General features: G+C 31.3%; 2 protein-coding genes across 2 annotated transcripts in view; both read right to left on the minus strand.

Moving 5' to 3' along the window:
* Positions 1–17,350, minus strand: part of Uqcc1 (Ubiquinol-cytochrome c reductase complex assembly factor 1) — a 296,050-nt gene that overhangs the window by 245,423 nt on the left and 33,277 nt on the right. The window lies entirely within an intron of this gene.
* LOC149373618 (uncharacterized) lies at positions 7,769–16,382 on the minus strand. The gene is made up of 5 exons (XM_089596243.1): positions 16,352–16,382; positions 8,478–8,559; positions 8,229–8,400; positions 7,936–8,140; positions 7,769–7,857 (listed from the first exon to the last, which is right to left on the minus strand). Exons 2-5 carry the CDS (start codon positions 8,537–8,539, stop codon positions 7,769–7,771), a joined length of 528 nt encoding a protein of 175 aa, XP_089452369.1. The 5' UTR covers positions 8,540–8,559; positions 16,352–16,382.

The raw sequence follows: 17,350 nt of genomic DNA on the forward strand, positions 1-17,350 counted from the left end.
CCACAGCCTCTTCTCCACCCATAGCTGTACCTAGAGCCTCTCCTTCCACCACTACCTCAGGGAGGGACCTAGGAGGGTGCCAGAACCGCCATGGTTTACTACTGATCATTATGTATATAAAAAAAATGAAACAATGAGCCCCATAGAACATTTTTCTTATAATTTACAGGCTCGATAGGATCGTATATTTGCAAAAAAATCTCTGTTTTTTCGTAAATGCCGCGGATTTATAAAAAACAATGCGTTGCATATAATTATTGTGCATAAATGAAATTAAGTAGATTACTTTGTATGTAGAAAATAAAAGAATTAAGCCTAATAGGACCTATTTCTTATAATTTTAAGGCTTAATACGATTGAATATCTTCGTGGAAATCTGTGTTTTTTCGTCATTGCAGGTGCTTATTATAGACAAAACGTCGTTTATAATTATTGTGCATGAATAAGAATCATTTACATATTCTGTCTATAAAAAAAAAAAAAAAAGCCCCATTAGACCTCATTATTGTTATTTTAAGGCTTGAAATAATCTTATGATTGTAAGAAAATCTCTGTTTTTTTGTAAATGCAGCGGTTTATTATAAACAACGAGTTAATTATAATGATTGTGCATGAATGAAATTAACCAGGTCATATCGTATATAAAGAAGGTAGAAAAATGAGCCCCCTAGAACCTCTTTCTTATAATTTTAAGGCTTGATAGAATCGTATATATTTGGAAGAAAATCTCTGTTTTTTCGTAAATGCAGCTGCTTATTATAAACAAGGCGTCGTTTATAATTATTGTGCGTGAAAAAAAATCATTTTATTATTTTGCTTATAAAAAAGAGAAAAAAATAAGCCCCATAAGACCTCTATATTATAATTTAAAGGCTTGATGTGATCGTATATTTCTGAGAAAATCTGTTTTCTTGCGAACGCAGCGGCTTCTGATAAACAAAGCATTGATTATAATCATTGTGCGTGAAGAAAATTTAGGGTTTTATATTATTTATAAAAAAAGAAAAAAAACTTAGTCCTACAGGACCTTAAGATTATAATTTTAAGGCTTGATACAATCAAATTTCGTCGAGAAAATCTTAGTTTTCGTAAATGCAGCAGCTTTCTTATAAACAAAGCGTCGTTTATATTTATTGTGCTACGATAAAAATGACAAGATCATATTGTATATAATAAAGGGAAAAAAAACTAAGCCCTATAGGACCTCTTTATTATATTTTTCAGGCTTGATAGGATCGAATTTCTTCGAAAAAATCTTAGTTTTTCGTGAATGCAGCGGCTTTATTATAAACAAAGCGTTAATTATAATGATTGTGCGTGAATAAAATTTGTTAGATCATATTGTACATAAAAAAAAAAGAATGAGCTCAATGGGAACTCTTTCTTATACTTTTAAGGCTTGATAAGATCTAATATCTTTGAGAAAATCTCCGTTTCTCATAAATGCAGCTGCTTATTATTAACAAAGCGTTGTTTATAATTATTGTGTATGAATAAGAATCATTTGATTATTCTGTCTATAAAGAAAGGAAAGAAAAAGCCCTATTGGACCTCATTATTATTATTTTAATTAAGGCTTGATATGATCGTGTATTTGTGTGAAAATCACTGTTTATTCGTCAATGCTGCGGTTTATTACAAACAAAGCGTTAATTATAATGATTTCTCATGAATAAAATTAATGAGATCATATTGTATATAAAAAAGGTAAAAAATATGCTCCATACAACCTTCTAATTTTAATTTTAAGGCTTGATAAGTTTAATTTTCTTCGAGAAGATCTCTGTTTTTGGTAAATGCAGCGGCTAATTATAAACAAAGCGTTGTTTATAATTTTTGTACGTGAATAAGATATGGTAGATTATATTGTATATATAAAAAGGAAAAAATTTAGCCCTACAGGACCTTTAGATTATAAATTTTAGGCTTGATACAATCGAATTTCTTCGAGAAAATCTTAGTTGTTCGTAAATGCAGCGGCTTTTTTATAAACAACGCGTCGTTTGTAATTATTGTGCTTGTATATTAATGACTAAATCATATTGTACATAATAAAAGGGAAAAAAACTTAGCATTATAGAATCTTTTCCTTATAATTTTGAGGCTTGATAGGATCGTATATTTGTAAGAAAATCTCTGTTTTTTCGTAAATGCAGCAGCTTATTATAAACAAAGCGTTAATTATAATTATTGTGCGTTAATAAGATTCAGTTGATTATACTGTTAAAAAAAAAAGAAAGACTTAGCCCTACAGAAACTTTAGATTATAATATTAAGGCTTGATACAATCGAATTTTTTCGGGGAAATCTTAGTTTTTCGTAAATGCAGCGGCTTCATAAGAAATAATGCGTTGTTAATAATCATTTTGCATAAATAAAATTGAGTAGATCATGTTGCATGTAAAAAATAGAAATTAATTGAGCCTAATTCGACCTACTTCTTAAAATATTAAGGCTTGATAGAATTGAATATTTTCGTGAAAATCTCAGTTTTTTCGTAAATGCAGCTGCATATTATAAGCAAAGCGTTTTTTAAAATTATTGTGCATGAATAAAATTAAATAGATAAATAGATCATATTTTATATAAAAAATAGAAAAAATTACCCTAGTCGGACCATTTCCTTATAATTTTAAGGCTTGATAGGATCGAATATCTTTGAGAAAATCTCTGTTTCTTCATAATGCAGCGGCTTATTATAAACAAAGCGTTGTTTATTAATATTGTGCGTAAATAAAATTCATTAGATTATATTGTATACATAAAAATTAAAAAAGTAGCCAAATAGGACCTCTTTATTATAATTTTAAGGCTTGATAGGATCTAATATCTTTGAGAAAATCTCAGTTTTTACGTACTAGATTTTATTAGCGCGCTACGCGTGCCGAAATAAATATTTAGTATAAATTATTAAGCAACGATGCGTTCTATTTATGAACCTATTATTATTAGGAAATAACACAGAAGGATATTACAGAGATTTAATCGTTCGATGCAAATTCATTATCTTTGGGATGTCACTTCAGTTAGAAAATACATGAAAAAAGCACATGTATGTGAAGACGAGCATTTTGCATGAATTAAACAATCTGTACCTTTTTTCAGCGTTATGTAATATTTTATATTTTTTGCCGGAACCTCCTTAAGCTGAATGTTTTCTAATATTAGGAGATTAAATTATATATTATTGGTATACATTCAATAATTTTACCATTAATAAATATTACAGATATAATTCTTTGTAAACGTAATTTTTCACATACATGTTTTGTCTTTGGAATCCAAGATAAATTGTTAGAGTCCCATGATCTTACCCGAGACATAGCTACATATAATTGTCCATCATTGAAGACATCTCTTCTGAGATCGATCCCTATTGTTTTAAACGTTTGTCCTTGAGATTTGTTTACAGTCATTGCGAAGGCTAATTTTACTGGGAATTGCCTTCTTTTAAAAGTGAATGGATATTCATTCTCACAGTAAAGGGTAATACGATTTAAAAATACAATATTGTTACATTTGTCTCCTGTCAAAACCTTACATTTTAATAAATAATTAGAAAAATCAATAACCAGCAGTCTTGTGCTATTACATAAGCCTTCATTGATACTTATATTTATAATCAAAATAATAATGCAATTTTCCTTAAACGTAATGTATAAGGAGGCAGTGATGGTGGATTCAAAGTATTAAGGTATTCTGGTAAGAGAAGATCAGTAAGCTCACCATTATTGCAGTTTTCAATACTATCAATCCCAGTATAAATATGTTCAGTAGATTTTTCTTATAAATTAGTAATTTGATCATTAATGTCATCGACATCAACATTTCTAGCGGATAAAATAGCACACTTACTCATTTCTTCGAAATTTTTTTCTTCTATAAGTTTTCCGAACACTTCTTGAACATTACACCTTTCTACTGGTAGTATACAACGATTCGGGAGTTGAATATTATCATTCAAGTCATTTAAGGTACCATTTCCTACAGCTACTTAACTAACATACTACTTGAAGTATTCAAGTTATCAATAACAACTGCGTCCTCAGCAGCATCTGGAATTATAACGCATTGTTCATTTGGTGAATGTATTGGCAATCTAATAATAGCATGACTTTTATCTTACAATGTTTTACTCAATATGCGATAACACGCTTCTACTGGACCAACGTAACGAGTTTCAATGAAATTATGAATTTGGTCGTGATTAATAGTATTATTTTCGTCTGTTTCTCTTATAATTACAGTAGCAGCATCATGACCTTTATAAATATATTTATATAAATATTTAACTGCTAAAATGCTAGATACAACTTCAACATTCATATGACAGTTAAAAATTTCTAATAGTTCTGGACAATAAGGAACAACCCATTTATTATCTACTAAATGATTTCCTGGCCGTTCATAGGTTATACCAGTGTTTCTTTTACGGTAATTAGGATACCCATTTTCATCTAACGTAGTTTCATTTTGAAATTAAATAATCTTCTGTTGCACGATTATTATCAATAATAAGCTGTCGAGCAGCTTGTCTTCGTTGACGCTGATTCTTTGCACGGCGATCTCGCCTTTCTCTTAGAAACTCTTGTTGTTTTTCTTGTGTGCGATTTGATAAATGTGGCAAATTGATTTTAATATTTAAAAGTATTGAAAACTTATCGTATTATAATGACGTATATTTAAAATTAATCCTGTAACTATTGTTTAAAATAAAAATAAGATTTTTTGTATATTTCTCTTCAAACTGTCAATTTATCAAATGAAATGTAATTAAAGAGGAAAAAAATAAATTAATGAGCAAAGATAGTAACAACAGAAGTATATTAATAAACGTAATATTTTTTGTAAAAACTTGTCATTAATTTAATTCTAATCATCAATTTAGTGCAATGAATGCTCAAAGAAAAATAGAAAATAATAAAATTCAGTTATTATGGTGATTTAGACTATGCTTATGATTTCAATTGAAGCAATGATTAGGTAACGATTATGGTAATTGTGGTTTTTAATTCAGTTGTGGTGATTTAGGTAACGATTATGGAAGTTGTGGTTTTTAATTCAGTTGAGGTTATAATTTCAGTTATGGTTACTAATTCTGTTGTTGATATGTAAATTGTGGCTGCAATTTTAGTTTAGTTTTTGAAAGTTAAAATTTGTTAGGTTGTAAATTTTGTTTAGGCTTTAGATTTTGGTCAAGTTTGGTAAAAATATAGTAAAAGTTTGGTAAAAGTTTGGTAAAAGTTTGGTAAAGGTTAGGTAAAAGTTTCCTTAAATTGCAATGGGATTGTGAATAAAATTATGAGAAAAATGAATTCTTATATTATAAGTAGAGTATAATTTTATTTGTACATAATTACATAAGTTTGTTTTGTAAATATAATATAATTATTTAAAAAAAACTTATATTAAAGCAGCTACCACGGAGTATGAAGTATGATGTATACCTGAAAAGGAATATTTATAATTAAAAAAAAAATGCAATACACGAATATAAAAATTCATGAACATCCAAATGTGTGTTGTGTCAGTTACGGTAGCCTGAAAAGGCAAATGATTTGGACATTAAGAGAGTATATTGATTATAATTTTCAACTTATGAGTGAAAATATAAATCCTTTTGGTATACGAACACAAAAAAATATTATTTGCTGATGTTATCATTTTATCATTATTATACATAGTTCCCAAGATTGACGTATTTGTTTAATATCACTTGAGCCAGTCGTATGTATGATTACAATAAGACACTTGAAGCTAAGCTATCATAATTAAAAACTTGATAAGTTTCAGAACTAACAATGATAGACTACTGGTATTGGCTTACGTACAGGTTAAAACTGAGCATCTAAATCAATTTTATCATCCTCGTGGGTGGCAAGAAAGCAACTAAAGAAAAGGGTCGATATTGTAAATGTCACAGTGACAGTAAACTTATTGGATATTATTTTATGATGATTTTGCACGAAAAATAGAAAAAGGCATGAGCTTATTTCTACTATGACAGTAATATTCTACTTGAAACTGTCATCATTATAAACTTGAAAAGTTTCAAAACTGACATTGACAGACTGATTCTGCCCTATGTATACACTAAAACTCGTTGTCTGATTTTTCAACATCCTCATGGATGTTGAGCCATCGAGTGAAGAGAAATAGTCTAAATTTCAAATCTCAGACTAAATTTGTTGTATGGTATTTAATTATAATATATATTGTTTAAAAATTCTAGTGAAGTAAAATTTATGATTTTGAAATGATACTTTGATTTTAAAAGTATCTTGTCAATCAAGACCGCATAAATCAAGTATTTAATTTTACTTTGTTCATAAAAAAAGTAAGAACCCTTATTCTTTAGTAATGAGACATTTAAAATTAAGCTATCATCTTACAATCAAAACAAAGAATCTCAAAAATGATTATGATAGACTGCTTTTGTATACACACTAAATATTATATACACATTAAATTTTATCAATATCATCATGACTGTCAAGCTAGCAAACGAAGAAGAAAAGTAAAAAAATATGTCATGCTGTTTAATGATGACACATTTCATGAAAAATATAATCAAATTCTTCCAGTTTGCATGATAGCATACCGATACTGCCACTCATACGTAGGTTATGTTTATTAAAATTATATCTATTTTCACCTTTAATTTTGTTGTTTTTTGACGTCAACACGCAGTACTCGTTATTTATGACTGCTTTTCAAGTTATCGGATTTTTCTCTTAAACTCGAGTCTGTCTACACAAACAATTAAAGTGATGCAGCCCTTTTAATTCCAGCTGATACCTTCGTAGGTTTTATCTCTGAACCACTCTGTGTTTGTCTTCTGGCAGCAAGTCGCATCGAATAGGACTCGGCCTGGCAAATGCGAAACAGTTGTAGAGGGTTGTTAGTTACCCCGTACCCCCTCCAATCCTCCCTTCTTCTGTCTCTCGTAGTCAGGGCCAATATTTAAAAAACTATCCTTTTATATACGGTTACGTTGGGTGTCTAGGTTGAGAGTGCTGCATTAAAGCTCATCTAAAGAGAGAAAAAGTTGTATTCATACCACTCACTTATACAGGCTGAAATCCGGGTCACTGCCCTTCTAATATTTTTTTTTTGTATTAACTGTACAATTGACATAAATGAATAAAGTAAACAATAACTTTAAAGTATAATTTTATTTAAATACAAAAGGAGCTAAGCCTGGAAGATGAAACACATAACATTTTATATTATGATGTAATTAAATTACATTTTTTATTTTCATAATCTTTCCATACATATATTATTATTATTATTTTTATTATTATTATTATTATAAATGAACACGCATTAAGTTAAGTCAGTCTTCCTACTGTTTGTTATACATATTAATAAAAACCAATGTGCTTTTAGTCTTAATGTAATTTTCTTATGATGTAATTAAATTACATTTTTTATTTTTATAATCTTTCCATACATATATTATTATTATTATTATTATTATTATTATTATTATTATTATTATTATTAATAAACACGCATTAAGTTTAGTCAGTCTTCCTACTGTTTGTTATACATATTAATAAAAACCAATGTGCTTTTAGTCTTAATGTAATTTTCTTAGACAGAAAATAAGTAGTAACTGAGAATTTTTAGAAAATAAGTAGAAAATTAATTAGTCGAAAAACTTAATTGGTCCATAAAAATCATGAAAAACTTTAAATAAAAAAAAAATGTTTTAGTTACGATATAAAAAGAGTAAAGTTATGTAAAAAAATGACTTGAACTCTTAGGATTCACGAATCCTTCTTTTAGGAGTCATTCCTTGAAACACGTCCATTGCAGAAACATCTTCAACAGAATTATCCAGTATTACTCCTAGTTTAATAAACAAAGGAAAATAATTTCGACCATACTTCATACAATTATGGGTATTAGTATTTTTGTTATACTTACGAATAAGAGAGCAAGTGTCTTCGTCCTTGATGGTTTCAAAATTGACATCCTGAATGTCATGTGGCTCCTCCGGCACTTCCGTATTATGCATACCCAAAAATTTAATGTTTGTGTGATTCTGAATTATTAATTCAAATGGGACTAACTCTTGCGCAGAGTATGAGGACTTCGTTGCTTTGGTGTACCCACGTTCAATGTAGATGATCTGTAAATTAAAACAAAAATTGGACGATAACTGTAATAATTAGTATGTATCAAGAGTGCATATAGTAAGAATTACATTTTATTTTTACCTTGCAAACTGAGATGTCATCCTTGTACTTTAAAATAAGATCGTTACCCCATAATAAACATTGAATTTTTTTGCCAGTTCCATTACTGACAATGAACATCATTAGTTTCCATTTTTTGTTCGTACCAACTTCATATGAAGCTGTCACTTCGTCGATGTACCCTATAATTTCGCTGTAACAAAAAGTTATACAAAAACCAATAAACAATAAAAATAAACATATTTAAAACTTTTTTTAAAATTAACTTACGCGTTTGTGTCCTTGTCAGATATCTCAGTAAAAAGTTCGTCTGAAGAAAACGGGATCGCCATAGTTTTTCCTCAATAATAACCTGCGAAATAAAAGAAATGAAAAAATTGTAATAAAATGTCATAAAAAAATTGACGTTAAAGCCTTCTTTCACTTAATAGCCTTAACATTCGTAAAAATACATTTATACACAAACGGTCAAATCGGGTGTCAATCGGGTTAGTTAATGGTTACTTCGGGTGACTCGTTGAGTTTCTGTACACAAACAACATACATATATATATATACACCAGTGGGGCTTACGCCCCCCTGCGCGCTCTGCGCGCCAACCCCCCAATTTCCGAATATTTTATAAGAATTACATTTTTACAATTTGTGTGTATTTATTCTTATTTATTCTCAACTTTTTCAGTTACACAGTAAAGTAATTGTTGGAAAATGATATATATTGGAATACAATAAATTTGAAGTCACAACGTCAAATTTTCTAGTGAAAATTTGTGATTCCTGATACATCAAGTTATCTTGAAACATTCAAGTTATTATCTGAAATAAAAAAACACGTAAATTTTTAATAAAATCCAATATTCTATTCATGTTAATTAATGATATTAAACATACATTAAAATAGGAAAATCAAACGAATTAAATGAAGAAATATTAGATGAAATTAGTAGTTATGTAGATGCTAGATATGTAAGTCCAATAGAAGCAGCTTAGAGACTTCAAGAATATCAAATTTGTGGTAGAAGTCATACAGTTGTAAATCTAGCTGTTCATCTTGAAAATAAACAAAAACTCACACTTGAAGAAAATAATATCAAAAATGTAATAAAAAATTATCAAACACCCCTTACAGCTTAGTTTAAATTAAATAAAGTAGATGATTTTGCAAAATCACTAAAATATGTTTACATTCCAGAACATTACAATTTTGACAACAAACTTAAAATTTGGAAAAAAAAGGAAAGTTACACTAAAAAATATTGCTATAGGTAGATTAAACATAGTATCTCCAAAAACTCATGAAGGCTTTTTTTTAAACTTATTTTGAATAAATTGCATGGGGCTACATCGTTTGAAGACGTTAAAAAACATAATGGAATAACACATAAAACTTTCAGGGATACTGCAATTGCAATGGGTTTAATAGAACATGATTCTGAAATCAACAATAGTTTTAAAGAAGCCATTACAATTATGTTTCCATACCAGTTAAGACAATTTTTTGCTTGGTTTTTGATTTCAGAAAACATTCAAGGAGATAAAATAAAGAATGAATATAAAAAATATTTTACGGAAGACTTCGATAATGACAATAATAATTGTGCTCTTCTACATATTGATCAAATTTTGGTATCGGAAGGTAAATCATGTGAGTCTTTTAGTTTACCGACACCAACCATTAGCAACTATATAAATAATTGCAATATTGAGGAAATATCTTTCAGTAAAAAAGTGTTCGATGTAATGTACACAAATTTAAATGAAGATCAAAGAAAAATTTTTAAAACTATTTGTGAACAAGATGAAAGAGTATATTTCATAGATGGTCCTGGTGGATCCGGAGAAACCTACTTATATAAGACACTCATTTATTACTTTATTCCTAGAGATAAAAATATTTTGTCAATTGCTTGGACAGGAATTGCATCTGTATTACTACCAAAAGATATGACCAGTCATAGAACTTTTCGTTTACCTCTAGACTTAGATAATATTGAAAGTGTATTTTTAGAATTTGAAACTGAAAAAAAAAAAAATTAAGGGAAGTTGATTTAATAATATGGGACGAGGCTTCTGTGATTTCGAAAAAAGCTCTAGAAATCGTTGATAGAACGTTGAGAGACTTGTGTTATACAAAACTTTGCTTTCGTGATAAATTAATAGTATTAGGAGGAGATTTTCGACACATCCTTCCAGTTATAAAAAACGAATAGAGTTATAATAATAGAAGAAACTATTAAATCATTATTTTTATGGAACTTTTTCAAAATTTTAAGATTACAAAATAATATCCGTTCTAGTAATAACGAATTTTCAAAATTATTGTTAAGAATTGGAGAAGAGGACATAGGAACATTTAACATTTCTAAATCCTGGATAACACATGATGTCTGTACCAAAATATTTGGTAATTACAGCAACTGTTTTGACAATAACGTGATACTAACTTCACATAATGAATATACTTTTTTTTTAAACAATAAGATTTTAAGTAAATTACATGGGGAAACTAAAACTTATTACAGCATCGATACTGCAACATATAAAGGTGTTGATAAATCAGATGATAATATTTATATAAATTTTCCCGTAGAAATGTTAAACAACATTCGTGAAGGCTTGCCACCTCATGAACTTAAATTAAAAATAGGTAAAATAGTAATGTTAATTCGAAATTTGAGTATATCAGACGGATTATGTAACGGTACACGATTGCGAATTACTAAATTACTAAAGTATAACGTAGAAGGCAAAATAGTAACGGGAGAAAAAATTGGTAATAAAGTTTTCATTTCAAGAATTGTATTAAATACTGGAAATACTTTATCATTACCTTTTATTTTATATAGAAAACAATTCCCATTGGTTGTAGCATTTGCTATGACTATAAATAAGTCTCAAGGTCAAAGTTTTGATAATGTGGGATTGTACTTGAAAAAAACCTTTATTTTCTCATGGTCAATTATACGTGGCTTTATCAAGGTGCAAAAATAAAAATGGAATTTTTGTTCAAGTCGATAGAGAAAACAGTTTAGAGATTGAAAATACAGTTTGGAAAGAAATTTTTGAATATAATAATGTATCTAATATTCATAACATGATTTAACTATTATTTTTTTTTGTAGAGGTAAAATTTATTAATTAATAATACATATCATAAATTTATATCGTGTTTATCTATTGTATTAATTTCAGCATTAATTTAAAACAAAATAGAAATGGACGTAAGTCTTCGTGGTTTCATCAGGCGTTATAAGATGACTCATAAAGTGATGCGAAACTTTTATTGTTTATATTAATGATAATCTAAATTTAACTTAACTTTATGTACGTCAAAAGAAGAATTGTGTAATAAAGGACTATATAAGTGATAATGATATAATAATTATGCGCACCAATATATGTGTATATATTATTTGGTTTCAAAATATTGTTAACTCCATATAAATTGGTTTTTAAACGTACTTAGTTGTATAAATAATGATGTTTTGCGCAACAACCTCCAATGAATCAATTTATGACTTTAAATTTCTTCTTGACGATGAAATAAATCATGGCAATTAGACAGTTTTGTCCAAAGATAGGTAATGACGGTATGATCACGGTCAGGCTCCAAAAAAGTGGTGTGGGGAGGCGGTAGGGGCCATGTAAAAATTCGTGGGGTCAGAGGGAGGGCCATAGAGGGTAGGTGAGGGAATGTGGGATATTTTGAGAAAAAATACTATGCAATATTTCCATGTGATAATAGACTTCAACACATTGACAGGGCTGGCAAAATGCAACGTTACAAAATGCTAACAAAAAAAGTCAGCACACCAAAAACTTTATGCTTACAAAGAAACTTAGGGATCCAGTAAATCGAAATACAATTGATTGGTTTTAAGTTTAGCTGATTGTAGTATTGTGCAGTAATCTGTAACTATTTAATTAAATATTCAAACATACATTGTTATTATCCCATCAAGCCATATGTGATTGAGCCCCCTAGCTTGAATAAAGACTTATACCATACTTCTATACTATTCATATAATATTTTGTGGGGGAGCAGTGAGGGGCTATAAAAAATTGTGCGGGGGGTCGGTGGGATAGCTGTAGGGGGTCAGTGGGGGGCTGTGGGGGGTTTCGAGAAAAACTACGATATGTCAAAATAAGCAAGAAAATAACGGATTTTTACCTTATTGTGTGGAGGGTTGGTGGGGGGCAAATGGGGGGCGGTGGGAGGTTTTTGTGAAATGCCTCACTGAGTTAACTATATAATATTGTGCAGTAATCTGTAACTATTTGATTGAATATTCAAACATACATCGTTATTATCCCATCAAGCCATACGTGGTTGAGCCCCCTGGCTTGAATAAAGGCTTATACCATACTTCTCTACTATTCATATAATATTTTGTGGGGGGGGCGGTGGGGGTCCATGAAAAATTTTGCGGGGGGTCGGTGGGGGGCTGTGGGGGGTTTTGAGAAAAACTACGATATGTCAAAACGGATTTTTACCTTATTTTGTGGGGGGCAAATGAGGGGGCGGTGGGGGTTTGTGTGGAATGCCCCACTGAGTTAACTATATAATATTATATATATATATATATATATATATATATATATACACAACAGCTGTTTTCAATAGAAGTCACCCGAAGTAACCATCAAGTCACCCGATTGACTCCCAACGCTCGTTCTTGGGCTGAGTTCGGGCGACTTCAGTTAAACCTGGATCGCCTGCGTTCGCCCTAAACTGGCTTGCGAACATACCTGACTAACACCTTGGTGTACGTGCATAGATGTACACCCAGGAGAATATGATTCTTACCCGGCGCTGACCCCAAATGGCAACATCGCACATTGATTGTACTTGGTCGATCAGAGATGGCGTTAGTTCTGCAGGGCAGCCGGAGTTTTGTCATATTTCTAGCCTAGAGAAAAGAGAGAGAGAGAGAGAGAGAAAGAACCTGGTTATTTACAGTTTCTACTGTATCTTCTGCTACCGTCCATGCATTATTTTGGAGTTTTTGGTCCATACATGGAAGTGAGACATATTTTCCAGTTAAGATTATCCCAACGATATTATTTCTGTAATTTATTAGGGTTTGACGTTAAAGTCCTAATGACAGTGAAGTATGAACTCCTAGACATAAGAGTGTGCACGTTGTAAGCCGATAGCCACTGCATTTGTTTATGAAAAGCTTGTGTTTATTTCTAGAAACTTTAACTCCAAAATATGTGTTGATATCAGATGCACAGAATCAAGAAGTCGTTAAATTCTACGATGAATTCCACGTGATATGCTAAAAATGGTTTTGCACATGGTTGTTCAAGCTTTCATCTAATGAATTTCAAGACTGCGAGTACGAGTAGTTCAAACCTAGGAGAACAGCAAAATGTCAGATAAGTACCACGAATTCTTTTTCAGTTAAATAAATGGAACCCAAGCAATGCGATACTTCGTGTTTTTATGTATTTTTTTCAGGTTGTCACTTTTATTAAGGAATTCCCATCAGCTTACCATAAACATAAGCACAAGAAAAAAATGATCATTTTAATTATTCACACTCATAAGAAGTTATTATGTTTATCTTTCGTAAGCTTTCAATAATGAGATGTTGTCAACGAGTAGCTCGACCAGAACGGGAACAATCTTATGTCTGTTGATACGTATCACCTGAGCATTGGGAAACAAGGGAGCCACTGATCCTACCAAAAAGGTTTCCAAGATTTGAACGTATCGGCCTGCATTCATTCACCAACCGACTTTCACAATATCTCCGGCATCACGGCCAGTGCACCACCCCCAATACGCCTTGTTCACTCGACCACTGTGAGTATTGGTAATAGCGTAATTTGGTAAGTATTGGGTACTTGGAGGCCTCCACATAGTGCAACGTCCGTCTTTGTTGTTGTGCAACTGATAGACGCTGAAGGTGGTTATATTAATTACTAGAGCAAGTATTAGTAAAGAAATCCAAGTTGCAAATGTAGATCAACAATTTTTTTTAATCCTTTGTACAAATAAACTGCTATTTTTTATACAAATACTAAAAGTAGATACTTATTTCAAAATTAATTATTCTTGTGATTGATAAAGAAACAAAGTATGAGACGAAATAGGGGCTTCGCAGAGACCATAAACTTTTTCAGTAACAAGAGTAATTTTACAAAAAACAACGGTCGTTAACTTGTGTAAGCTACCTGAGTCTTCTCGAGTGCCATTCAGTTATCATCCTCAACCCAGCGAGACGTATGCATGCATAAGTGTTCGGGTGACTTCTCCACTAAGATAACGGGTAATTAATATTAAATTTTGTCCAAATACAAGGACATTTGTAATGAATACTGTTTCTGAAAGACCATTGTTGAGAGAAGAAATAATAATAATAATAATAATCATCATCATAATACACAGTAGCGTACCCCCGATAAGGTAACCTTTACATAATGGTGGCTGCAAAAGACATCAGAATCACATTCAGGCCACTTGGATGACGATTTTAGTACAGTTGCCACGATGATTGACGAATACTTGGTTGAAATACCAGCATCGACGAATATAAGCCCTTAACAGACATAAGATTGTTCCCGTTCTGGTCGAGCTACTCGTTGACAACATCTCATTATTGAAAGCTTACGAAAGATAAACATAATAACTTCTTATGAGTGTGAATAATTAAAATGATCATTTTTTTCTTGTGCTTATGTTTATGGTAAGCTGATGGGAATTCCTTAATAAAAGTGACAACCTGAAAAAAATACATAAAAACACAAAGTATCGCATTGCTTGGGTTCCATTTATTTAACTGAAAAAGAATTCGTGGTACTTATCTGACATTTTGCTGTTCTCCTAGGTTTGAACTACTCGTACTCGCAGTCTTGAAATTCATTAGATGAAAGCTTGAACAACCATGTGCAAAACCATTTTTAGCATATCACGTGGAATTCATCGTAGAATTTAACGACTTCTTGATTCTGTGCATCTGATATCAACACATATTTTGGAGTTAAAGTTTCTAGAAATAAACACAAGCTTTTCATAAACAAATGCAGTGGCTATCGGCTTACAACGTGCACACTCTTATGTCTAGGAGTTCATACTTCACTGTCATTAGGACTTTAACGTCAAACCCTAATAAATTACAGAAATAATATCGTTGGGATAATCTTAACTGGAAAATATGTCTCACTTCCATGTATGGACCAAAAACTCCAAAATAATGCATGGACGGTAGCAAAAGATACAGTAGAAACTGTAAATAACCAGGTTCTCTCTCTCTCTCTCTCTCTCTCTTTTCTCTAGGCTAGAAATATGACAAAACTCCGGCTGCCCTGCAGAACTAACGCCATCTCTGATCGACCAAGTACAATCAATGTGCGATGTTGCCATTTGGGGTCAGCGCCGGGAAAGAATCACATTCTCCTGGGTGTACATCTATGCACGTACACCAAGGCGTTAGTCAGGTATGTTCGCAAGCCAGTTTAGGGCGAACGCAGGCGATCCAGGTTTAACTGAAGTCGCCCGAACTCAGCCCAAGAACGAGCGTTGGGAGTCAATCGGGTGACTTGATGGTTACTTCGGGTGACTTCTATTGAAAACAGCTGTTGTGTATATATATATATATATATATATATATATATAATATTATATAGTTAACTCAGTGGGGCATTCCACACAAACCCCCACCGCCCCCTCATTTGCCCCCCACAAAATAAGGTAAAAATCCGTTTTGACATATCGTAGCTTTTCTCAAAACCCCCCACAGCCCCCCACCGACCCCCCGCAAAATTTTTCATGGCCCCCCACCGCCCCCCCACAAAATATTATATGAATAGTAGAGAAGTATGGTATAAGCCTTTATTCAACGCCTTCTCCTTGAACATACTTTTACACGCACCAGATTGCAACGATTAATTAACCTATTTAAGCCTTTGTCCCCAGTACGATTATAGGTGACAGCTAAGCCTTCTTCTTAATACTGACTAACTAATCGACGAACGTTTTTCGTTTTCATGTGAAATATACCCCTTGCCCAAAATCACACAAAAATCACGTCACACCCTGCACACGATTAAAACCTAGAATAGCGCGTCTATTGTAAACCCACATGCTCAATTAACTCTCACGTTTTATTTTGTCAAAAATAATAAAAAACCTTACTTGTACTCGATTCTCCTGCTGAGACAGGGCCACAGTAGTGAAGCACGTGGATGGTCGCTGTATTTATCTAATGGCACATCTTGACGTCCATTCACTGGTACCACTCAATCGGGAATGACCGCTTTTTTTCTTCAGTATAGACAGTATGATATTTGTTTAACTCACTCACCTCATGCCGCTCATTCGTGAACGTGACACCTTGCAGAGACAATTAACACTTAACCAATTATCGCGCTTTATACGAACTGCCACCACTTGACCAGATTGGCATGTTACTTACCCATCATATTATTATCAATGTTATGTATTAATTTTAATTTTTTTAAATTTTATTTCATATAATGTAAAAATATATATTAGTTTTTAAGTGTCAAATACTGTAATTATTGATAATGTAAAACTGCATATCAAAGTAAATTTAAATATAACAACTTTTTTATTTATTATTTGTAACGAATACAACTGAACAAGATAAAACTATTATTTGAATTAATTTATACAATTAATTGAATAAAAAATGTGTATTAGATTGTTAGATGTATTAAATAATATTTAAACAACAAAACTTGTATTATGGATGTAAAAATTAAAACTGAACATTGAACTAAACTAAAAAATCAAATTCAAAAATAGATCGCTTTTGAGGTAATGACGAGTCACTCGTTGACCACGTCTTAGATTCAGCCAATGCTGTTGAGGCTTCACTTTCAGGCCATAAAAATTTTAAGATAGGAAAGCCAGCAGCTTATTGTAGACAAAGCGACATTTATAATAATTGTGCTTGAATAAAAATGACTAGATCATATTGTATATAATAAAAGGGATAAAACTTAGCCCCATAAAACCTCTTTTTTAAAATTTCAAGGCCTAATATAATCGAATTACTTCAAAAAAATCTTAGTTTTTCGTAAATGCAGCTGCTTATCATGAACAAAGCGTTGTTTATTGTTATTGTGCAAGAATAAAATTTGTTAGATCATATTGAATGTAAAGAAAAAA

This window comes from Copidosoma floridanum, unplaced genomic scaffold (genome assembly GCF_036245765.1).
Source record: "Copidosoma floridanum isolate Cflo_tuat_1 unplaced genomic scaffold, Cflo_Japanese_pri ptg000030l, whole genome shotgun sequence".
Classification (NCBI taxonomy): domain Eukaryota; kingdom Metazoa; phylum Arthropoda; class Insecta; order Hymenoptera; family Encyrtidae; genus Copidosoma; species Copidosoma floridanum.